Consider the following 25,573-nt stretch of genomic DNA (forward strand, 5'->3'; position numbering starts at 1 on the left):
CTGGAAACTGGTGTAGAGGACAGGCCCCGGTTCCCCTATCAGCTGCCAAAGAAGTAGCACAGACCAGGTAGTGGGGGGCGGACTGCTTGAGACAGTTTGCCTCAAAGGCCTTGTGATACCTTGGAAGGGGGAAGAACTTTAATGTGACTTAGCTGGAGGACTGAACTATAAAGAGGACATTGCTACCACTCCTGGTGCAGGAGAGGCCATGGAGTAACTGAGGGGAATGATGGACTGAGTAACTGCAGGAAGGGGCATCAGACCAGGTGGTAGAGCTAATTCCCCAGTTGGGGCATGGGAGGCACTGCTGAGTGGTGAATGGACCACCCAGTAACATCTTCTGTCATAACCATACAACTAAGGGTAGCCTAGAATTCCTCCTTACCTGTAAGGGGTTAAGAAGCTCAAATAACCTGGTTGGCACCTGACGAAAAGGACCAATGGGGAAAGAAAATACTTTCAAATCTTGGGGGTGGGGAGGCTTTGTTGGTGTGTTCTCTGGGGAAAGCAGAGAAGCATCAGGTCAAAAAACTCCTTCTCCTATAAACCATCCTGTACAAGTCTCTGATATTACAAAAAGAGTAAGTAAATAAGGCAAGGCACGTTAGATTACCTTTTGTTTTCAACATGTGCATTTTCCCTTTGCTAGAGGGAGGTTTATCCTGTTTTTTTGTAACTTTAAAGTTTTGCCTAGAGGGGAATCCTGTTTGAATCTGATTACCCTGTGAAGTATTTACCATCCTGATTTTACAGAGGTGATTCTTTTACTTTTTCTTTAAATAAAATTCTTCTTTTAAGAACCGGATTGATTTTTCATTGTTCTTAAGAGCCAAGGGTTTGGGTCTGTGTTCATTTATATCAATTGGTGAGGATATTATTCTCAAGCCTTCCCCAGGAAAGGGGGTGTAGGGCTTGGGGGAATAGGTCCTTTCCCTGGTTCTTTGGATAAATAACTTGGTGGTGGCAGCGGAATTTGTTCAAGGACAAGGCGGAATTTGTGCCTTGGGAAAGTTTTTAACCTAAGCTGGTAAAAATAAGCTTAGGGGTCTTTCATGCAGGTCCCCACATCTATACCCCAGAGTTCAGAGTGGGGAAGGAACCCTGACGCCTTCATATGGCCATTTTTATTTTTATCTCATAACTCTGGAAAGGCTAGTGCAGCCTAGAGAAATGTGTGTCCTAAAATACCAGACAGAGTTTACACAGGCACATTGCAAACCATAAATGCTATGCAAATTCTGTCAATCAGGTCACACATATTGGGCAGACTCCTTCAAGCCCACTCCCAGCTGCAAGAACACATTTTTCAGCCATTAGTATGTGTTAGTTTCTCTAAGCTTTTCTTTTACATGTAAGTTTTGTGTGCTCTCATACGGGAAAAAAATGCATACAAAAAGTGTTGATGCAATCTTAAAGTTACAAGAACAAGCACTCAGAATCAAGAAATGTCAAAAGTTACCCTGGCCTTCAGCAACAAGATTTGCAACATACATTAATTAATGTATCTCTATATTGTTTTTATTAAAAGCCAACTTTAATAAAACTCAGCACTATACAAGACACAAAACAAAAACCGCCCTTGTCTCAATGAGTTTACAATCTGAGGCCTTGATCTTGCAACGTGCTATATGTGGGAGTGCCCCAGGTCCACATGGCACCCCCTATTAATTTTAATAAGTCTTCACATACATGCTGAAGTCTACCTATGCAGACCTCATTGCAGGATTGGAGCCTAACACAGACTATTAATGGTGTAATATGTTAATTAGTGTTTTATTAAATATAAACCATATGTGCAATGTGGCTGGGTCAACTTTCCTGGAACTTAGGCCAGGTCTACACCTAAAACTTAGATCAATCTAGCTACGTCGCTCATGGCTGTGAAAACTTTTATGTCTTGAGCGATATAGTTAGGGTGACTTTGTCCCCAGGGACATAGTAGCTAGTTCGATAGAGAATTCTTCTGTCAACCTAGCTACCACCTCTTGAGCAGGTGGATTTACTACAGAGATGGAAAAAACACTTCTGTCACTGTAGTAGGTGTCTGCTACACTGGTGTAACTGCAACTGTAACCCTTGTAGTGTACATACCCTTAAGCTTAACTTTTAGATTTTCCTTTCTGTTTAGTTATTTCTCTCACAGTGTAACATTGCATATATGCGTTTTGTTTCTTGGGTGTTTTTGCTTTTAATTTATTTGTTTTTAAAGTAAAAAATAATAAAAAGTTTGGGGGTTGTTGACTTGCCCTGTTTACAGGTCTTCTGGGATCCTAGGGCTTGAAGTTATTTAGTCCTCAACTGTTTTTGGCTTGTGCATCTTACAAATCAGTGACCTTGGAGGTTCTTTGAAGTAACAAGTACATATTTAATTAACTACACTCAATTGTTTGTGCATGCCTTCAAAGTGGCACCATTATTAGATGAGTAGCTAACACCTTAATGCAGTGGTTCTCAACCTTTCCAGAATACTGTACCCGTTTCAGAAGTCTGATTTGTCTTGCCTACCCGAAGTTTCACCTCTATCAGAAAGTCAGGCTTCGGCCCCACATGGTGGAGCTTGGGCTTCGGCTTTCTGCTCTGGGCCCCAGCAAGTCTAACGCTGGCCCTGGTGACCCTATTAAAATGAACTTGCCCACAGTTTAAGAACCGCTGATATAGTATATAGAACTATATAAATACATAGTCTGTATGACATTTTAGTTTCTACTGACTTTGCTAATGCTTTTTATGGAACCTGTTGTAAAACTAGGCAAATATTTAGATGAGTTGATGTACTTCCTAGAAGACCTTTGGATACCCCCAGTGGTACATGTACGCTGGGTTAAGAACCATTGCCTGAATGGAAATATAACAAGGGTTCTGGGGCCAGCCAGCCCTGTTTGGTTATCAGACCCACCTAAAAAGTGGTCAGAGCCTGTAAAGGGTTGAGAGGAGCTGCAGGAAGGACATGGCTTCTGCAGCAGGCCTTGAAGGGAATGGTGCATTCTTTCAGAACTGAGAGTGGCAAGGGGTGGAAAAGACAGAATGAGTAGAGGAACTGTTTTTCGGTTTTGGATATTTTGCCTACATTTTTATATTTGGAGGAATAAAACTGGCCAGAGAGACTTGGGAGAGCCAGTGAGGCCTTCCTGGGAAGATGAGGAGATTCAACCTGAGTGAGGGGAAACTGAGGTAACAGCTAGATAGAAGTCAGACTAGGGTAGAGGGTGCTGTGACAGGAATGTCTCTGTCTGGGTGTGCTCAGTTCTGCTTTTTCAGAAGTTGACAAACATGGCCTAGATTGTTCATCTTTGCCTCCTTCCAGGTAGCCCCTCTCCCCCAAATTAAGAACACCTCTTAGTTGAATTCCTTATTGTTAAAATGCTTTTAGGCCCTGATTCTACAATGAGCTCTTGGCAGAAGTGAGGCCATTCTGGTTACACACTACAGTGTAATTTAAACCAAACTGCACCTTTTTTATTTACATCACTAACTGCCAGTATGCCCGCATTCTTCAAAGCGCTGCACAGTCCACCGAAAGAACACTTTACCACTTCCTGACTCAAAAGCAATACACCAAGGGACAGCATTTCCCACTTTTCTCAAACTTCTTGTCACCAATTGTAAAAGTGACAACAGAAACAGAGGTTCTGATTCCCCTTTAAACTGGGTTTATACAGTTGTAACTCCATTAACGTCGATGGGATTACTTTCAGTTTACAGTAGTATAAATGAGAGGGAAATCAGGTTCAGAGTTAGCAACTACAATGACAAATATCTTTGACCCAGATCCTTGTACTGTAGGATCTACAGGGAAAGAGCAGATTAGTCTACTGACGAAAAATTATACTGAGTATTGGTAATATGTGATATACGCACTTACTATAGTCCACGCACAAACTGTATAAGTATAATGGCTTTTTCCAAGCATGAGATGTCTGTAGCTGTAGGTTGTAGACTTCTTAGAGCCCTTACGAAAATGAAGACAAAAAACTCCATGAAAAGTCTTTTTGCTAAATATACACCATGACTTACAAAATAGATAGGAAGAGAAGGATGACTTAGGAAGGAAGGATGGAATATGAGAGCGAGGCATTGGTGTGGGGTAGAGTTAAGATTATATGCATAATCTTAACTGTGTATTTCCATACTTTATAATGTGTAGGTGTTCGGGGTTTTTTAGCTGAACCTTAATTTTGGGTGACCAGGTTTTCCACGGTGTAGGTTTGTATTTTTTTACAGTAACATTATTTTAGGGTGTTTTCAAAAAACAAGTCTGTTCCTCTGCTCAATTTTAACTACACTAATTGGGTTTTTTCCTGAGAATTTCCTTAGGTTGTATAGAACGTCTTAAAATTGCTTAGTGAGGAGTCCCTGCAAGCTGCCACATATGGACTCTGCTTCTTTCTAGAAAACATCCACCTACACATGTGGCGTCCTCTCTCCTGCTCCTCAGAACAAAGGCCTGATTCTCCTATCATTTACACCCATATAGCTCAGGTGACTTGATTTCATAGATTCACATATTTTAAACCAGAAGGGACCATTGTGATTATTTAGTCCAGGGGCTCTCCAACTGTGGTATGTGAGCTGCTTGGTGGAAGTGGTGCTCTGTAATGGTGGTGTGTCTCCTTTCATGGTAAATCCGCTCCTGACCACTACCCTTTAAACAAAATGGGCCTCCCAACGATGGGGGGGCCCCAAAAATGCAGGACAAATATCTGACAACCTGCCCCTGAGTCCCGGCTGGCAGTGCAGCACACCACTCCCGGAAGTGGCCAGCTGATGGCACGTCTCTGCACGCCCCTGGCGGGGGAGAGAGGGAGGCGGCTCTGCACACTGCCCCCTCCCCGGGCAGCACAGAGAGACCCGCTATCCGCTCCCCTCAAGGGGCGCGCAAAGACATGCCAGCAGCATAGCTAAGGCGCCTCCCTGCCTGCTCTGCCTCCCTCCCTCTGCACCGCTTCGGTCCCAGAAGCGAATGGCATGTCCCTGCGGCCTGTGTGTGTGTCCACGCACTGCCCCACCCCGATTCTGCAGCTCCTATTAGCCCCACCACTGCAGGAGGGGTGTCTATGCTGGTCACTTTGGGAGCCGTGCCACCCTAGATAAGCACTGCCCCCTGCCTCCCTCCCACCCCTCACCCCAGAGCCCCACCCCCCACACTCCCTTCTGCACTTCAACCCCCTGCTCCAATCAAGGTACCTTACTTTATTTTCATTTACTTCCCGTTACTTATAATATAGAGGATGAAGGGGAAAAAAAATGAAAAATAGGGTGGGGAGATAAGAAAGAATATTCTTTTTCTTGGCTGGGCCTGAAAAAATTAAGGGGCAAAAATTAAGCTGCACACAGGGCCCTACTAACTCCAAATCAACCACTAATAGTGGTGTCTTGGGCCAACTAACCAACCCACCCCTGTTCCATATGTCGATATTTGTAGACTGTGATCAAGTCACCCCTTAGAGAAGGATTGAAGGAACTCAGTCTAAGATTATCAGGCATGTGTTTTTTCAATCTCTTCATTCTTGTGGCTCTTCTCTGAACCTTCTCCAATTTTTAGTGAACACCAGAACTGGACACAGTATTCCAGTAGCATTCACATCACTGTCAAATACAGTGGTAATACAATTTTACTTCTACTACTTAGTATTCCTGTTTATACATCCAGGGATCACATTAGCCCTTTTTGGCCACAGTGTTTCACAAGGAGCTCATGTTCAGCTGAGTATCCCCTATGGTCACCAAGTCTCTTTGATTCATTGCTTCCAGAATAAAGTCTCCCCCATCCTCTAAGTAGAGCCTGTGTTCTTTGTTACTAGATGTATGATTTTACATTTGGCTATATTAAAATACACATTGTTTGGTAAGCTGGGTGCAAGCAATCTAGATTTTTCTGTACCTATCTCTCCTCTTCATTATTTTCCATTCCCCCAGTCTTTGTGTCATCTGCATCTGAGCTACTTACAACCAGACTCTGGATTCCCCTGTTCTTATGTGGCTTCCTCCCATATTCCTTTCAGACTGGGCCCATCTATTCCTCTCTTCCCTATTGTTGTTTCTTAGGACAATCAGTTCTGATTGTATAGCTACAAATATGCAGTGACGGGTACCCAAAAATCACCTACTAGAGGACAGGCCCAACAAGGAAAATAACAGAACACCACTGGCCATCACGTACAGTCCCCAGCTAAAACCTCTCCAGTGCATCATCAATGATCTACAATCTATCCTGGAAAACGATCCCCCACTCTCATGGGCCTTGGGAGGCAGGCCAATTCTCACTTACAGACAGCCCCCCACCCCCACCCAAAGCAAATACGCACCAGACCAGAGAAACACTAACCCAGGAACCAATCCCTGTAACAAACCCTGTTGCCTTCTCTGTCCCCATACCTACTCTAGCAACACCATCATAGGACCCAACTACACCAGCCACACCATCAGAGGCTCATTCACTTGCCCATCTATTAATGTGATATATGCCATCATGTGCCAGCAGTGCTCCCTCTGCCATGTACATTTGCCAAACCGGACAGTCTCTACGTAAAAGAATAAATGGACACAAATCAGACATCAGAAAAGGTAACATACAAAAGCCAGTAGGAGAACACTTCAATCTCCTTGGACACTTAATAACAGATTTAAAAGTAGCCATTCTACTTTTTTCAAAAAAACTTCAAAAACAGACTTCAAAGAGAAACTGCTGAGCTACAATTCATTGGCAAACTTAACACTATCAATTTGGACTTGAATAGGGACTGGGAGTGGCTGGCTCACTACAAAAGCAATTTTCCCTCTCGGTATTCCCTCCTCATCAGTTATTGGGAGTGGACCACATCCACCTTGATTGAATTGGCTTTGTTAACACTGGTTCTCCACTTGTAAGGTGACTCCCTTCTCTTCATGTGTCAGTATATTTATGCCTGCATCTGTAATTTTCACTCCATGCATCTGAAGAAGTGGATTTTTTACCCACAAAAGCTTATGCCCAAATAAATCTGTTAGTCGTTAAGGTGCCACTGGACTCTTCATTGTTTTTGTGGATACAGACTAAGATGGCTACCTCTCTGATACTTAATTCTGCAATGATCCAAGTAGACTTTTTAAAGTATATGGAAACCATTGTTAATAAGTAAGCAATTCCACCACTCCCAGAACTTGTCAAAAGCACCACATCCCCTGCCAAAACAACGTAGCACCTTTCTAGGCCAAGTCATTTTGGAAATGGGACAAGCCCCCCCTCCCCTCCAAAAAAAAAAAAAAAAACCCAAACAAATGTAAAAAAAAAAAAACCCCACAACTCAGGAAACTATCTTACAACTGAAATGCACATAAACTCCTGTCCAATTATATCTCCCAAATGCCTTGTCCAATTTGTCCCAAATTCTGGAAATGCTCCACTTAAGCAAAAAGAAAAGGAGTACTTGTGGCACCGCGGATACAGACTAACACAGACCAGACTAACACGGCTGCTACTCTGAAACCATTCTAAGCAAAGAGCCTGCAAATGAAAGTTCAGGCAGATCAGTTTGATTGTGGTGAAGTCAGAGTTGATGTGTCTATGCATGAAGCAAACTCTAGCTAGGTTCATCCTAAATAATGTATCTATGCATACAGTAGTGTCTGTACATAATATACCAACTTGATGCTGTGTCCCCTTATCTGTGTGACTATTAGCTCCATTTTATTCCCCTTCTTTCGCTCTCTTTTAGACTCTTACTCTGGGTCCATCACTAGGGTATCTGAGTGCTTCCCACTTCTTTCAAATCTTTTTTTCTCCCCCCTTCCTATCCCTGCATCCGTTATCTCAATCTCCCTCTCTCGTCCCCTCTTCTTCCTTTATCTCTTCTTTTTGCATTCTCTCTCTCCCTCCCTCCCTTCCGCTCTCCCCTTCTTTCTCTCCCTCTCCTTTTGTTGCCTGGGCTTGTTTCTAGCTGCAGAGTTTCTCTGTGCCTCTGGGCCGGATCACGTGCGTTAGTGACAGCCTGTCCCGGCGCGGCCCCGAGCCCCGCTCTGCTCACATTGGTGAGGTCTGAACCCTAGCCCGGCCCTGGGGAGTCGGGAGGGGGAGCCGGGGCGGGGCCTGGGGCGGCCGGGGCCGATCAGCTGTTCGCTGGATTCTATAACAACAAAAGGTTCCGCAGGGAACCGAGTCGGACGGAGGCGGCTGCGGAAACAAGACCAGGGACCCATCGCTGCCTCCCCTCATCTACCTCACTAGCCATTGCTACCGTTCCGCCCCCTCCTGTCTCTGGAAGGTGAGTAGCGGATATTTGTATCCAGTCTGGAAGGGGCCCTGGCAGCTTGACAATGCGCCTCCGGACCTGGGTCGCGACTCGGACCCCCCAACCCGGGCACAGCGGCCAACTCAGGTTCCCTCTGCCCAAGCTGCGTCCTTTAGGGGCAGGCTGGCGGCGGGGGTGAGGAGGTTTCGGGACTGGAGCGTCTTCCCTACTCCCAGTAACGTACCCCTCGCTCTGCCTATGTCCGGGAGGCGAGCGAGGTAGTCTCGCTGCCCGTCTCTCGCACGAAGGGGGGCCTGTAGATGAGCTCCATGTTCTGTATGACCAGGCCGCGGGTGTGGGTGTGTGACGTGCTGTCCGTTTCCCTTGGGGAACACCAGACACTGGGCGAGCCCGCTAGCGTCCCCCAGAGCGGTCTGTGTCGCCGTTATGTGTGGGGCTGACATGTATTTCTCCCCCTTCCCTCACGAGACTCCGAAAGTAGCCCTAGGTCCTGGACAGGAGACTAGCTCGATAGAAACTTTACGAAACAGAAAAGATCTCTTTCTCCGTGGTTCCCGGCGATCTGGTCAATGGTTTGACTGCTCAAGGCGCTGAGCACCCGCAAACTCCCTTGAAGCCCACGGGAACTTGCAGGTGCTCGGCACATTTCAAAATCCAGAGGCTTGTATCGTTTTTATGGGAGGGTCTTTCCCTATGGAGTGCGTGTGAGCACACGCCGCCCTAAGCAGCCTAACTGGGGGAGTCCCTTTGCCTCGGGGGGATGGGGGGATGCGCACTGCCCCTGTACTGTGTGACTCGTCGCCGGGAGCAGTGGTGTCCTTAAATGCCTCGGACAGAGAGCTGCGTGGTTGCCTCCCCACTCGAGTGCGGAGGAGTGGTACCAGCTCTTGGTACGCGCTGCCCCACTCTCTGCGCGGATTGCCCGCGCGCCTCCGCTCCCTCGCTGGGAGATCCCGCGCACGGTGGAGTTGGGGCGCCGCCGGGCTGAATTCTGCCCCGAGGAGGCGGGAGCCCCGGACTCGCTGTGGGCAGGCTCCGATCTGCTTGTTTGTTTGTTCTCTGAACTTCCTCTTCGCAGACTCCGAAGTAGCTGCGTTCCCAGTTTGACCCTTTTGTCTCTTCCCTCCGCCCCCCAGGCTCACTCGCGGGGAGGAGGAGTTCGGGGCAGCCGGCCCGCCCAGGGGCTGGAGGGGTGTCGGGTTGCCTCTTCCTGCCAGTGCGGGGCCTGTTTTCTTGGTTGCGGAGGGGCCTTCCCCCCGCCCCTGCTTCCAGGGCAGTGTTTGCTTGCGTTCTAGTCAGGTGTGACTAAACCCAGCCTTCCTGCAGGCACCGCCCTAGTAGAGGGGGGCTTCTAGCGATCAAAACAAACCAGAGGATGTGACTCAGCCACAGGCGAGAGGACAGCGGATTGCAAGGTCAGGTCATCCAAACCAAGGGCTGGGTCCTCATTGGGGAGGTGCCTGACCTGGGTGGCTAGGGACCTGGAGAAAAACTCTCCTTAGAAGCAGCCTGGCCCCACCTTCCTCGTTGTTGTTGTTTGCCCCAAAGCAAGCTCTTTGTGTCTGGAGAATTAATCTGTACCTGCTGGGGACTTTCCACCTGAAATCACAATCCTCTGTCAGGCATGACAACTGGCACCCCTCCAGTATGATGTTTGAGTGAGGTAAAAGTGGTGGAAGCCAATTAACCATTAAAGCATAATGGTTAAACGTTCAGCTCGCTTAGGAGCGGACTGTTAGCCTCACCCTAGAGAAACAAAAAGAAAAGGAGTACTTGTGGCACCTTAGAGACTAACCAATTTATTTGAGCATAAGCTTTCGTGAGCTACAGCTCACTTCATCGAATGCATATATAAATAAATTGGTTAGTCTCTAAGGTGCCACAAGTCCTCCTTTTCTTTTTGCGAATACAGACTAACACGGCTGTTACTCTGAAACCTAGAGAAACAGGCTTCATTTGAGCTTCCCCCTCTAAGGAGGAACTCTTCTTCTCTGGGCTCCCCTCTTGCTTGGAAGGTGAGGGTGGAGTGTAGTTAAGTTTCTTCCCTTTTTGTGGTACAGACTGCAGCCTGTCAGCTCCGCTGGTCAATGCATATTGGGCAGAACCGTAGCTTTGTCTCCCCCTTTACTACCCAGTTGTTCACAGGTGATGTATGCATGTAAGTGTCAGGTGTGCAGTGCCTGCGCCCCACACCCGTACGTTTGCAGGTCTGATCTGGGCATGGTTAACATCTAACTGTACCTCTTTCAGCTTTGATTAAAACTTGCTTTTTTGGAGCCTCCTGGTGGTTGCCAAGATACTGTTGAGCAATGACACTGTTAGTGGGTTTAGCATTGGGATAAAAGTTTAGGAACCACGTTCTTACAGACAAGAATTGGCCAGAAAATATGTTGCTGTCATTTCACACACAACTCTGTCAACTACTATAATCCCTATTATACCACATAGCCTACCCAGTAAACACACTTACAGCTGTATAGCAAACCAAAAAGCACCAACCCCAGTTTATGCTACCCCCAGCTATATTAATAGGAACCATTGACAGCTTAATTATCTAGGGTTACAATAGTTATTGATTAAAACTCTTATTTTTCAGCCTCTGGCTGACATCCCATATGCTGCAGAAGTACAATAAATTTAGAGGCACAAATAGTATTGGATCCCAATGTCAGAATGTAAACCAGTTCCTAGGTGGGTTAACAAACAGGAGAGACACTCCAATGATAAACAGAAGTAACTAGCAAAAGTCTCCTTTTTCTTTTTTTAATTTTCTGGTATCCAGTGCAAATGCATCTTTGGTCCAAGAGTTACAATACAGTAATTAACGGAGAAACTTAGAATTCATGTTCTGTAAACATAATCTCCCTTAATCAATATTTACTTGTTAGAAATTAAGCGTATATACTTGGTTTTGCTTTGAACAATTGTTTTGAATGTCTTCTCTAGTATAATTTATCTTGCGCTCTCACAAGCTTTCTGAGTATAGCAATTCATACCTTTTATGTAAATGTCTCTAATTTACCTAGTCTGTCATAAACATAGACTAGTTCCAGGAAGAGAGGAGAGATTGTGTAAGTGATATACTGTGTTTACACACACATTCTAATAATTAACTTAATAGGTGGAAATATAGCTAAAGGTGCTTAAAATAAGACTATAGTTTAAATACCTGAACATTACTGTTAAAGTGTAGCATTTTGACACCATCATTTGAACTATGTTAATGATTCAAATATAGTGACTGCAACAGGTGCTCTCATGTGAAGTTGTGGTGATCCCAGGAACTTGAACATTTTTTTTTTTTAATTGTTAAATGGCTAATGGTTTTTTCAGCTTCACCCACAAAATATATATATAGTCCAGTCTGAAACTGATAATCTCTTTAAATATACATTTAGGGAAGTGTGTTCTGTTGAGAAATTAATGTTGCTTGTCATGAAATGTAAGGAAGCGACTTTATTCTCAAATTGTGGTGGTGCAGCCCGTATTTGCATTAATTCTGTAGAACCTCACAGAACACATAGTATTTAACTAATCACTATGAAAAGGATCCCACTTAATAACCATGCTAGTGCACCTTTGAACCTGATTATGTTTTCCTCTGTAATGTGTTTCACGTTCAAGCAGAGCCCCTGAACTGCACAAGAATGGTGGTGCTCTGTGGGGTGTGCCTTTTCTGCCCAATGCATAGAGGGTCAGCTACCTACATTCTACATCAATGGGACCCTGCTGAGGGCTCTCTGCAGGACTGGTGCATGTACATGGGATTACAATCCTCTCCCCTCCCCCGCAACATGGACTACAGCAGACCCTCGCTAGAACACAGGATTTGGGATCCATGCCAAGTCCCGCGTTATAGCAGAGACCGCGTTCTAACAAAATGAAATAAAATGACCACGTTTGACTGAGTTCTATTTTGGGATCCATTGCCGTGACCGTGTTTTCACTGAATTTGCGTTCTAGCTATACTTAGGTAATACAGCTTCAGACTGTATCAATTCTTCTGTAGAATCCCTCCCTCCCACCCTCCATTTATGCAGAAGGAGGAAAGGTTCCCAGGGGAAGTCATAAGTAACATCACTTTTTTGGAGCCACTCTGGCCGGAAGATCCCAGGAATTCTAGAGCTCAGGGTCTCTGCATAGATGGCCCTTACCTCTCCCACATTCCTACAGATCTGTGGGGATGGGACCAGGAGCTATGCAGACCTTTGCCTGTGGGGCAGAATCCAGATGGAGGGCTTTAGGCAACCCTGTGAAGAGAGCCTTGCTGGGTCTTTCCTCCATCAGGCCTCTTCCTGTGGTTCAACTTGTTGGCAGGGGATGCTATGGGCCAATGAAAAAGTGTGATATCGCCTCATGGCAAATACTTTGAGTCATGTAGGTCAGTGTTTTTCAAAGTTCGGGTCGCGACCCAGTACTGGGTTGCAGCATGTAAGGCACTGGGTCGCCTTGCTCAGCACCCAGGAACCCTAGGAGCTCTGGTCAGCACCCGTCAGCAGTGCTGCCCAGCTAAGGCAGGCTAGTGCCTACCTGTTCCGACACCATGCTGTGGTTCCGGCTTCTAGGCAGGGGAGCCACAGGGCTCTATGCGCTGCCCCCGCCCCGAGCACTAGCTCCACACTACCGGCCAATGGGAGCTGGGAGGGGTGGTGCCTGAGGGCGAGAGCCGCACGGAGCTGCTTGTTTGCCTCCGTCTAGGAGCCGGACCTGCTCCTGGCCGCTTCTGGGGTGCAGCACAGTCCACGGTGTCAGGACAGGCCAGAAGCCTGCCTTAGCACCCCGGCTGCACCGCTGACCGGGAGCCGCCTGAGGTGAGGTAAGCCCGCGCCCCTGCCCCAGCCCTGAGACCCCCAAACCCGGAACCCTTTCCTGGATCCCAAACCCCTCATCCCCAGTCCCACCTGCACCCCCCAGAGCCCTGACCCCCTCCCGCATCACAACCCTCTGTACCAGCCCTGAGCACTCCCCAAACCTGGAGCCCCCTCCTGCACCCCAAACCCTTCATCCCTGAGCCCAGCCCTGACTCCCTCCTGCACCCCAACCCTCTGCCTGAGCCCAACCCAAACCCTTCATCCCTGGCCCCACCCCAGAGCCTGCACCCCCAGCCCAGAGTCCTGACCCCCTCTCGCACCCCTGCCCCAGCCCCCTCTCCCACCCTGAACCCCTCATTCCCAGCCCCACCCTGCAGCCCTCACCCCTGCCCCAAAACCCTCTGCCTCAGCCCTGAGCTCCTCCCACATCCAAGCCCCTCATCGCCAGCTCCATTGGGTTGTGGGCATCAACAGTTTTCTTCAGCTGGGTCCCCAGAAAAAAAGTTTGAAAACCACTGATGTAGGCTATTGCCCAAAACCTGCAGTCAAGAATTGGCCCTATCTGAGTTCTTACTTGTTATTTACAAATAGATTAATTGCTTTAGCATTAAGACCACTCTTTTCTTCTTTGCAGGTTTTGTATAAACTGTTTACAAATCATGACTCTCCATGTTCCATACGTAAGCTGATAAAGCATCTATGCACTTTATTCTCATATCTCTGCCAGTTTGCTAGTATAAGTGTGAGCCCGTGTCTTGAATTTTTGGATACAAAGACTTACTAGCCAAAGTCTCATTCTTGCCTTAGTAATGTTCCAGAGGCTGAATAATATGTTTGTGGGAGAGATCAATAACTTGTCCAGCCAAGAGCCAGAGTTCAGTGAAAAAGAAGATGATGAATGGATTCTGGTTGACTTTATAGGTAAGATGTCTGTTAAATATAACCTCTACAGCAGGAAGCAGGCAGTTATATGTATCATACTTCTGTATAAGGAAGCCAATAGCTCCAAAGGAATTTTTAGCCTAAGTGTAAATAAGGTGGATTTGTGTAAAACAATGAACCACAAAGCATCTTGTGTAAACTGACTAGGGAAACTGACGTCAGTTTCATAAGACTAACAAGTTCAGACCATAGTAGAACTACTTGTACGGATAGTATTTATTTAACACTGAGCAATCTGTATTACACAATTGTATCACTTTTCTGGCAATACTCTTGATTTTTATATCTGACTTGGGAAAACGTTTCCTCCCTTTTATTTGTTTGTTTGTAAAGTGTCTGTGTACATGCTGATGGTAGACCTTTTGTTTGTTTTTATTCTCTACTTGCTGCACATGAACTTGCTGATCTCCATCTCCTGCAATCACCTATCTGTTGTGACTTCATCTCAACTGTGGCAACTGGAACAATGGACAACCTCCACTAGACACTTGCACTAACTTTTCAACAGAAGAAGCAGACATCAGTGAAACATCAGCTGCTGACCACTCCCCAGTCTTTTCTTGTTTACCAACTTCCTTAGAGTGTTTGGCTGATGCCAGCGAGTCTTGCTTCATCCAGTTTGACTCATGTCCCATGGAGGAGAGCTGGTTTATTACCCCTCCCCCATGTTTTACTGCAGGTGGATTAACCACTATCAAGGTGGAAACCAGTCCTATGGAGAATCTTCTAATTGAACATCCCAGCATGTCTGTATATGCTGTCCATAATACCTGTCACAGTCTAAATGAGACTAGCTGTGGAGATGAGGAGTTTCATAATCCAAGTAGTCCAAGGTAAGTCTCTTTTATTTTTCTGTTGGCAATATGATGTAAATACATAAGTCATGAATTACTGCCGAGTGCAAAAGAGTACAGAAAAATACCTGGTTACAACTTGCTAAGCCCAAATGCCTGAAGAATTAATTAGAAGCTTCAGTTTTAAGAAAATGAACAAAGCACAAATACTGCAACATTTTAAGATAAGCTGATCATAGCTTTATGCCTGATTTTAAAACTCTTGTACATGGTGGCCATGCTGGGAGTGAATAATCAGATGTCCGGTCTTGGCATTGTAATTAATACTTCTGGGGCCTAATTATCCCATTAGTTGTACACTCCATTTCTGTTGAAGTCAGATGAAGTTACTCGCACAACTGATACAATAGACTATCCTATCTAGGTTTCAGAGTGGTAGCCGTGTTAGTCTGTATTAGCAAAAAGAACGAGGAGTACTTGTGGTACCTTAGAGACTAACAAATTTAGATCCTAATCACATCAGCCACACTATCAGAGGCTTGTTCACCTGCACATCTACCAATGTGATAAATGCCATCATGTGCCAGCAATGCCCCTCTGCCATGTACATTGGCCAAACTGGACAGTCTCTACACAAAAGAATAAATGGACACAAATCAGACGTCAAGGATTGTAACATTCAAAAACCAGTCAGAGAACACTTCAACCTCCCTGGACGCTCAATTACAGACCTAAAAGTCACAATCCTTCAACAACAAAACTTAAAAAACAGACTCCAACAAGAAATTGCAGAATTGGAATTAATTTGCAAACTGGACACCATTAAATTAGGCTTGAATAAAGACTGGGAGTGGATGAGTCATTACACAAACTAAAAACTATTTCCCCATGCTAATTTTCCCCCTACTGTTACTCACACCTCCTTGTCAGCTGTTTGAAATGGGCCATCCTGATTATCGCTACCAAAGTTTTTTTTTCCTCCTGCTGATAATAACCCATCTTAATTGATGATTCTCGTTAGAGTTGGTATGGCAACCCCGATTTTTTTCTCTGTGTGTGTGTGTGTGTGTGTGTATCTTCCTACTCTATTTTCCACTGCATGCATCCGATGAAGTGGATTTTAGCCCACGAAAGCTTATGCCCTAATAAATTTGTTAGTCTCTAAGGTGCCAAAAGTACTCGTCGTTCTTTATCCGATCTAGGTGCTTCCTAGAAATGTAGGCATGCAAGGGACCTCCAGAAGTCATCTAATCTAGTTCCCTTTGCTGAAGCAGGACCAAGAATACCTAGACTATCTCTGAAAGGTGTTTGTCTAACATCTTAAAAATCTCCAATGATGGGGATTTCACAACCTCTCTTGGAAACCTAGTCCAGTGTTTAACTATCCTTTATCGTTAGGAAAAATTTCTAATACTTAATCTGCAGCAAGGAAAATTTAGGTTAAGCCCATTACTTTTTGTCCTACCTTCAGTGGACACGGAGAACAACGTGTCTTCACCCTCCTTACACCCTCCTTACCTCCTCTTAAGTGCTGTTCTGAAGAGGAGAGTGATAAAGATCTCCCCTCAGTCATCTTTTCTCAAGACTAAACATGCCCAGTTTTTTAACTTTTCCTCATAGATCAGGATTTCTAAACCAGATGAGAGCAATAAAAATGATAAAAGGTAATTGTGCCCACCCCTGTAGTATCTAAAGTGCCTCTCAAACATTAATGATGTCTTCACAACCACCCTTTGAGGTGGGAGAAATACTAACTCAATTGCAGAGACTAGGAACCCAAGTGGGGGGAAAATGTGATCTTTATCCAAGGTTCAGGTCACAGGAAGTCTGGGGGTATGCCGACTTTGCAGTTAAAAACCCATGACTGGCCTCTGCCAGTAGAATCAGGCTCATGGGGCTCAGGCTAAGGGGCTATTCAACTGCCGTGTAGACATTTGGGCTCAGCCCAAGCTCTGGGACCCTGCGAATTGGGAAGGCCACCAATAAACAATTTATTTTCTCTTGTTAAAGTCAGAAATTATTCTTGCACTAGGATCTGAATCCAAAGGAGGTAACCATGCAGAATGACCACAGACTCAAACCTATCATGCAATATTTGCCTGGTAGCAGAAGCTATTGTTGATATAGCAAAAATGTTTCCTGTATGTCCCCACACATTTTTCCCATATGTTCAAGTTCTGAGAAATACTAATGTAATTTCTGGGGCCCTTGTTCAGAAGGACTGGAGAAATTTGGCCAGCTTCTAGCATTCATCCTCTGTAATAAGAATAAACAAGGATCATCTTATGGTGAGTTTGGTTCTGCGTGTAGCAATGTGCAAGTAATTACCACTGACTTCAATGGCAGCCTAGCTCCCATACCTGTAGTTTCTTGGTTTGCAACACTTTAAAGAAAATGGGTGATTTTTGTAAAGCGACCTAAGCCAGTGTCTAACAAGCATGGAACTGACACTGAAACTCTGTGTTCTTGGTACCAAGGGTCTGTTTCTTTGGGAGATCCTGAGCACCATAGCTCTGGCTGAAGTCAGTGGGAGCTGTGGGTACCCAGCATCTCTGAAAATTGGGCTCTGAAGAAATCTGTTACAACTGTAAGGTGCTCTAATACCATGGGGATGGGCATAGTATAATCAAAACCGAACAGACTCGTTTATAAGACCCTACAGTCAGTAGCAGCAATTTAACAGAAATGGTTGCAAAATGGAGATGGTGAAATTTGAGTGAGAATTGTGTCATTCAAGAGTAGATGGATCTGTTGCCTTCCCCTTTCCTCAAATTCAGCTACTGAATTATTGCGATGGCTTTGTATAATTTAGGGATGCTGGTATAAGCCATTCCAGAACTATATCTTGTACCTCTTATTAATGCAGCACTACTTAAATATGTAATTAAATTAAAGGGCCAGATACTCACTTGATATAAATCAGCAGCATCCCTCTGAATTCAATAGAGCTGTGCATTCAGCTGGGGATGTGGCCCAAGTATCGCTATTAAATACTAAGACTCAGTGAAATTAATGGGAATTAGGAATCTAAATGCCTTTTGAGGATCTTGGCTAAATATTTTGTCCATCATTTCATGTACAAGATAATTATTTTGGAGAACAAAATTGTAACTGGCTTGCTCTAAAAGGTTAAAGTTGAGATGAAATAACAGTAACTGAGAGAAGATATAATAATTGTTCAACTAAGCTGACAATACAGTAAAATGTTGTTGTCTTGAAGTCTCTAGTTGTTTAATGGTTGGCCATTTAACATTGTAGGGCCAGGAAAAGCTGCTTAAGGCACACTGGCACAGTAAGTACTACTGCTTTGGGACAGTACTTTTTGTTTGATTGGTCTGCTTTGTAAATAGACTTGTATATCAAAACTGTACCAGTTTTAAGACTAACCTCAGTGTCAATTTAAGTTACTTGGTCAGTTCTAATTCTGCTATAACAAGCAAAACATACTGCTAATCAACATTTTCTTCTGTACTTAGCAGTTAAGAATCTTTAGGGTTCCAATCTTTCTAGCTTTTATGTGCAAACAGTGAAGTCACTGGGGGTACATCTCCACTGCAAAAAAACACTCACGTGAGTCTCGGAGCCCAGGTCAGCTGACTCCATCTCCCACTATGTTTACATTCCCCTTCCATCAGAAGCCCAGGCAAGGCGGGTGGGTGGCTAGGTCTCAAAGTACATCAGTAGCTCACTAATACATACACTGTGGCTTATTGTTATGGACAATATGAAATCCATGTACGTATTAGATATTGATGTACTTCTCTGGCTGATAACATGAGTCAAAAACATGCTCAAGACATACACAATTAGTTTACTAATGCCCGATCTATTATGGTTTTATTGTTGTAGTGGTTGTATTTTGCTACCATAACTGTGCTTGTTCCAGAAGTTCCCTTATTACTTTCTTCATTCAGAGTTTCAGCTCTGACATGTTTTTTCTAAGAACATGTTAATGTATCACGTGTAGCCAGTGGTAGAGCCATAATTACAGGAGCCGACATGCAAGTTCAGTTGATCTGCATAAAAGGAAAAAATAAGAGCAATTCCAGTGTGAAATGACTAGGGTCAGTGAAGGGCAGAATGTCAACTTGGACATTATACTGACTGGCTCTTGTCTGTCAGTGTAATAATCTGTAAAGGGAGGTAACTCTGGGATAGGCATTCAGTGCATAATTCATCTTGGGCCCATATCCTTCAATCCATTCATTTAGTGCTGCTCTGCTGGCACAAAGTGAAGGTGTTTTGGCTGCAACGCTTTGCTGGTCGGAAGCCCAGGGAAGCAGGGGAGTCTGCTCCAGTACCAGCTGTACACATGCACATGCTCTGACCGCATGGAGCGCAGTAGGCAGACCAGGGGCATAGCAGGATGTTCTGCTCTACAGATTTTACTATACAGTGTAAGGTTCTTCCACTCATGGAAACAGAGACATGCTAGGGCTGAATTTGCTTAACTGACTCCCTGAGGGCCCCATCTCTGTGCCCTGAACTATAAGAGTCATCCAAAAAGGGTGGTGGTAAAGTTGCATACTACCACTTCGTGTCCCATAAAAGCATCTGCTATACACGTAATGTCACAACTATCATGCCACCTCGATGGAGAGGTTTGTGGAAGTTTTTAAAAATTTGTATTGGCTCTGGAAAGCTCTTATGTTACAAAACTTAACAACAACCCTCAAACACCATACATCAGGCTGTGGGGGTTGGAGGGAAGAAACATTTTACCTTTACATAGGTTGGTTATGCCTCATACTGTGTGATGGGATGTCTTTACAGCAGTCTGACTTTGAGTGGCATGAGGGAATCAAAAGGACAGGCTGAAGAAAGATCTTTAATATCAGTTACCCATGGCATTTCACACAGCTGGTCTGACTTGAGTGGCTTAAGTGGTCTAACTTTCCAGGTCTTATGCATGAACACCATGTTTGGATTTTCCTGCATGGCTGGCAACCCAAACAATCTTTTATTAGTGCCCTTTATTTTCACACAGCCTAAACTATCTGTGTGCAAGATGACCTTTAACCATAACATCTAGTAAATATTTACTAATTCTTCTGAGGATAGTGAAATACATGCTGCCTTCTGTATTTAATACATTATATGATCTTTTGGGCATTATGCCATTAGTTCATGAATAATAGCAAGCTGGAAAGTGCATTATGCCCAAAAGATTAAATACTGAATCAGAAATACAAAAGGCAACATAGCACAGTCATTTACAGAGAGGATGAGAGTAGATGAAACAGACCTATTATCAACTCACTCCCTGAAACGTGCTAAAGAACTACATCAGAAAACTTCATGCCTTGTGTGATAGGATAGGGTCACCTAGTGGAAGTGATTTGTGTAAACATCTATATAAATATCTATATCTATAGCTTGGCAGAATTTGATTATTTTTAAACAACTTTGATGGATTATGTCTGCTTATTTTTAGCACTTTTTTATTTTTATCTATTTAAATTCTCCCAGTTGCAGGAGATTATTGGGGTGGAAGGGCCAGGCAGTGGGGATGTCAGACAATAATTTAATGGCATTACACATTGAGATCCAAAACGTAAAAGCATTATAACCATTAAAATACAAATTGTCAACAGTAAATATCCTGAAATCAGGCTCTTAAGTTCTCCAAGCAGCATTTTTCTTATTTTGCCTTTTTCTTATTTTGCCTGTCTGTACATTTCTATTATTGATAGAAATATTTTTGTGTGTGCGCACATGATGAAATTGATGTTTAGTGACATTTACTGACACAAAACTAATCCTTCCAAGCCTATCTATATTCATTCAGCTAGAAGAAAATATATTCCTTTAATAAACTTATCTAGATCTCAAAGTGCTAGCTGAACTGTAACCGTAACATTTGTGTGTTAAATTTTAGAATGGAAGCGCGAAATGAAATGGGGCAGCATATTCATTGCTACGTTGCCACTCTTGCCGCTCACTCAAGTTTTCTGGAACAAACCAAGAGTTTTCGTCCAACTCAGTGGATAAAAGAACATAATGAAAGACCCCATCTCAACAGAAACAGTCTCCGTCGCCAAAATCTTACCAGGGATTGCCACTCTCGGCAAATCAAGCACAATGGATTGTTTGTTCACCAGCCTTGCCAGCGTCAGTACAATTACTGAAAGCTTTTGAGGTTTTAATCCTATTGGTTAATTGTTCTTAGCTTGCTCTTGTTTTAATGTGTAGATAATGAAGGTGTGATCAATCTGAAGCTGACCATCAATCATTTGAACACAATCGTGACTAGTGTTACATTAGTTTGAAACCACATTTACATATAGTGTATCAAAAAATGCCTTGCTATAGGTCCTAAATGGTTATCTTGAATATTTCAGTGTCTTGGAAATGTGTGTGAGTGTGGTTTTTAACTTTACTACGATGTAAGGATGGTTTTTTAAAGAAAATTCTAACAAAGATGGAACATGCATTCTTCAGTCATATGAAGTTACAAAATTATTGGGGTCAGCCATATACTTTAATAACTAGTGCTTTTGACAGCTTTGCATGTCTGTATATACTGTGTACACAGTTATACTCTAACATAAGCATTAAAAGGCTATAGTTGCCAATGGATTTGGAGTAGATGTCACTAAACTCCTATTGAAAGAAGGATAACTCTAGATTTAATCTAAATTCAGGGGTGAAAGTAAGTTAGAGGACTTACCAGTATGCCGGAGTCCTGAGCAGGGGGCGTGGCCTCAACTGGAAGGGGCGTGGCCTTAAGTCCCCGGGCCCTTTAAATCTTGATTTAAAGGGCCAGGGCTCCAGCTGCGGTAGTGGCGGCTGGGAGCCCAAGGCCCTTTAAATCACCCCTGAGCTACCAGCTGCAGAGGTGGCTGGGAGCCCCGGGGCTCAGGGGAATTTAAAGGGCCCAGGGCTCCAGCTGCCACTACCGCAATGGAGCCCCAGGCCCTTTAAATCACTGAGGAGCCCTGGGGTCTCCCGGCTGCCACCGCTACCCCGGGGCTCTGGGCTCTGGCAGAGCTTTAAAGGGCCTGGGGCTCCACTGTGGTAGCAGCTGCCAGAGCCCCAAACCCTTTAAATCCCCACCTGAGCCCTGCTGTCCAAGCCCTGGGGTAGCGGTGGCCGGGCTCCATCGGGGATTTAAAGGGCCCCGGGGCTCCAGCTGCCACTACTGCCCAGGCCCTTTAAATCTCCACCTGAGCCCCACCGCCGCTACCCCAGGGCTTCGGCAGCAGGGCTCAGGTGGGGATTTAAAGGGCCCCAGGGCAGTAGTGGCAGCTGGAGCTCCAGGGCCCTGCCGCCACTACCCCAGGGCTTTAAATTGCCCTCTGGGAAAGCTGGTCCTGGTACAGCGCACCGGCTCTTACTGGTACACCGTACCAGGGCGTACCAGCTTACTTTCACCTCTGTCTAAATTAGACATTATCTGCTTGCATTAAACAAACCAGTTTAATTACGGTTGTCAGGTACTTCATATAAGCAGCAGAAGAGAGTAAAATGTCCACCTGATAATACTGGAATAAGATGTGGCACAAATGTTACAGGTATTTGGAGAGGGACAAACTTTATGCCTTATATGGAGTGAAATGAAAAGTAGACCTATGGGTTATTAAATATAGACACTTAACCCAAAGATTCCATCAGTATTTTAGATCATGCAACCTTTGCTCTCTTCCCCCCCACCCCTTTTTTTTTCTTCTTTTTCCTTTGGGGAGAGGATGCATCCATTACATTCCTCCCAAAACTTGGTTTAGTTTATCTGTAGTCTGAACCAAGGAGAAAAGGCTAGACTGACTGTCTTCTGTAATAGGTCCATCTGCAGCTGAAACACCTTCTGCAGAACCTATTCTGGTGGATGGTGAGTACAGGTGGGCTTCCGAGCTGCTGATACTGCCTCGAATTGATCAAGTGATAGATTAGGAATGGCTCACAAACTGCTGGATGGAAAACCTATTTCCAGATGAGGTCTTGCACCCCTCCCAATTCTTTCCCAATGAGAGAACAAAATTGAGGTGGCCATGACTGGAAGTGATGAAAGGCATAACATTATAAATACATTCTAACACTACTAGTCTTCCAGAATTAAACAGTGCTAGGAGAGTATATAAAAGTGAAGATGTAGGAGCTACATTAACAGTGGCTATTTCATTGCTCATGTGGCATAAAAGCAGAAAAATATCTTACTTGATGTTAATTTTATAGACTAGTGGGGGAGAGGGGAAAGTACAGAACATTAAACATCCTCTTCAAAAAATATTAAAATCTTGCATGATCTTCTGGAAGAAAGCATGCCTTGAAAGGCAAAGCTACCAAATTTGATAGTGTAGCTTCTTCTAGACAGCCACACTACAAAATCAACCATGATAGATAATTCTTGGAAATTTGAGTAAATCAAGGAATGAGTTCGGGGCGGGGAGACTAGTGAAGCTTTACTCTTCCTCTTTTGTTTCCAGTGCTTCATCTGTGATCACTGCTTTTCCTGCATTTGCTGCTAAGGCATATAAATGTTAGTCACATTCAACAGTGTCTTCCAGCTGAAATCATGTGGAAAAGCCTCAGCACTATAAAACGTGTATATGGGTGGCTTTAATTTTTGTGTTTGGATGAGACCAATAATGCTTAAGAATTATTTCAAACCTATGAAATGTTCTTTGAAATATGGCCAAATGTTTCAATTTTGCTGATACAAAAACCTAATGCCTTGTAGTAATCTTGCAGTATGAGTAGCACTGCATATAATATATGCAGGCTGAACTCTTGTGGAGCGTAATCTTCCTAATCCTGTAGCAGTTAGCCTTCTGGTCCCCAATTCTGTTCAAATACTCCATTTTTTTCTGGTTTTAGTTAGCAGTTTAACTGCCATGTGTATCTATAAATGTAGCACTATCTACATTGCTTTTGTGTGTACTCCTGTCATCTTACTGGGATATATCCCTAGAAGTGCTGGGAGGTCATCTAGTCTAGCCCCCTGCACTTAGGCTGGATCACATCTATAGACCATTCCTGAAAGCTGTTTAGTCTAACCTGTTCTTTAAAACTTCCAGAGATATGGAACATAGGTTTTGCTTTGAGTGATTATGTATGAGTCTAAGTGCTTAATGCCAGTTCAGAATGTAGATGATTTTTGTTGGTGTTCTTACCTCTTCTTTTTTTAGTGATGCATATCCATATATATACACAGTGATATTTTCCTCTGGGCTAGAAACTCTCAATTATTTATCCAAGAATAATTTTGTAGATTCACCAATCTCGTATTCCTAGAGTCTCTCTCATTTGCTCACGGAGATCTTAATTTTGCTTCCGGTATGATACCTTTTCATTTCCACTTTTCCTCTGCCCTTCTTTCATCTCCTCCCTGCGCACACACACATACATATGTGTATACACACACACACTTTTCAGCTCAGGAGACTCCTTGCTTTAATTTTTCTCTTCCTAAATAACTGCTTTCCTTCAGCTTTAATTTTCCTAAAGTTAAATGAAGGAAGATGGAATCTCCACCTCTCAGAATTAAAAGGGTTTTGTAATCCTTTAATTTTTTAGTGGAGGGGAAGTGCATGGCTCCCAAGCATTAGAATTGGAGCCTCCTTTTTTCAGTTGGCAAGTAAAAGCAATTTTAGACTGCTCCTAAAAAGTGGGAGATACTAATCTTTTTTTTTTTTTTATACTATATTACTGGATAACTTTCTAGTGATGAAATCCTATATCTTTCAGGATATAAACTTTTTTGTTGCACAAAAGCTGTGCCTCTCAATTCTTAATATTGGAAACCATGCTATATTGTATGAAATATATACAGTACTTCATCAGTGACTTTTTTTTTTGTTAATTTTGTCTTGCATATTTATGTTACTAGTTCTGTTTTGTGCCTGGAGTTCTTGGGCAGTTTTTTTGTTGTTGTTCTCTAGTAGTGTGTGAGTTGTATGGCTTTTTATACGGTTTTTGAACAGTAGTAAAACATATTGTTTGTTGTAAAAGTGGAGGCCTTGCACTGTCTCAGATGCTGATTCATTAATTTTGTTGAAACTGTGTTTCCGTATGTATCGGTCAATAGACAGATGTGTTGTAAACAAACCTGTGCCTTCTAGGTTTAACTTGTACACAGCAAACTTGAAAATTCAAAAGGGACATTTCAGTTAAGATAAATACTGTACATCAGTCTATGCATATATGGCAGCTGCTTTCTGGAGCCACTTTCTCTACTTGTAGCAGTTCTTTTGATATCAAAGGTTGTCTGGCTCTTAGTTTGAATAGGCAGTTTGATACAAGCTGAACAACAACAAAATACAGCACTTTGCCAAAAAGTAGCATTGCTTAAACAATGTGTATTTAATAACACAACTTCCTGTATTTTGGTTTCATGGTGCATCTTGCACTTCATGAAGAAACATATGATCTTAACAATCAATAAAAATTGGCCTGTTTATTAAAGTGGCTTGTCTGAATCTTTTTTCCATACTATAGTTAAATTCCAAATGTTTGAGCTCTAATTTTGGACACTGTATATAAATACAATTATCACTACAAAATGACCTTTGTAGTTCAAAATTCTCTCTGTTCTGGGGGTATAATTGCTCCTCCAGCAGCTGTGAAAGAAATTGTGCTCTTGGTATCCATAAGTGGGAATGGCAAAGGGTAAACAAAGTTCCAATTCTAACAATTGCAGACTCAACTTCCTTTTGCTTATTTTAGTGGCTACACTGTCCGCTCAAGCCAACGTCAAATCAATACTAAATATCTGTGAGGATTCTACCTTTCCAATGAAGAAAAAACGAGGGGTACTGGTGGCATCTTAGAGACTAACAAATTTATTTGGGCATAAGTTTTC

General features: G+C 43.7%; 1 protein-coding gene across 14 annotated transcripts in view; it reads left to right on the forward strand.

The window, feature by feature from the left end:
• Positions 1 to 25,176, forward strand: part of TP53INP1 (tumor protein p53 inducible nuclear protein 1) — a 61,750-nt gene extending 36,574 nt beyond the window's left edge. For 3 of the 14 annotated variants that reach the window (XM_075125043.1, XM_075125044.1, XM_075125042.1), the window contains exons 3-6: positions 13,674 to 13,719; positions 13,847 to 13,960; positions 14,466 to 14,814; positions 20,654 to 25,176. In XM_075125043.1, the coding sequence (XP_074981144.1) occupies positions 13,674 to 13,719; positions 13,847 to 13,960; positions 14,466 to 14,814; positions 20,654 to 20,903 (759 nt within the window). In that variant the 3' untranslated portion in view covers positions 20,904 to 25,176. Of the gene's footprint in view, positions 1 to 8,067; positions 8,241 to 12,926; positions 13,045 to 13,673; positions 13,961 to 14,465; positions 14,815 to 18,033; positions 18,068 to 20,653 lie in introns of those variants that run through there. The other 11 variants (XM_048841264.2, XM_048841262.2, XM_075125047.1 and 8 more) reach the window with 10 other exon arrangements.
• The last annotated feature ends 397 nt before the right edge of the window (positions 25,177 to 25,573 follow it).

Source organism: Caretta caretta, chromosome 2 (assembly GCF_965140235.1).
Source record: "Caretta caretta isolate rCarCar2 chromosome 2, rCarCar1.hap1, whole genome shotgun sequence".
Classification (NCBI taxonomy): Eukaryota; Metazoa; Chordata; order Testudines; family Cheloniidae; genus Caretta; species Caretta caretta.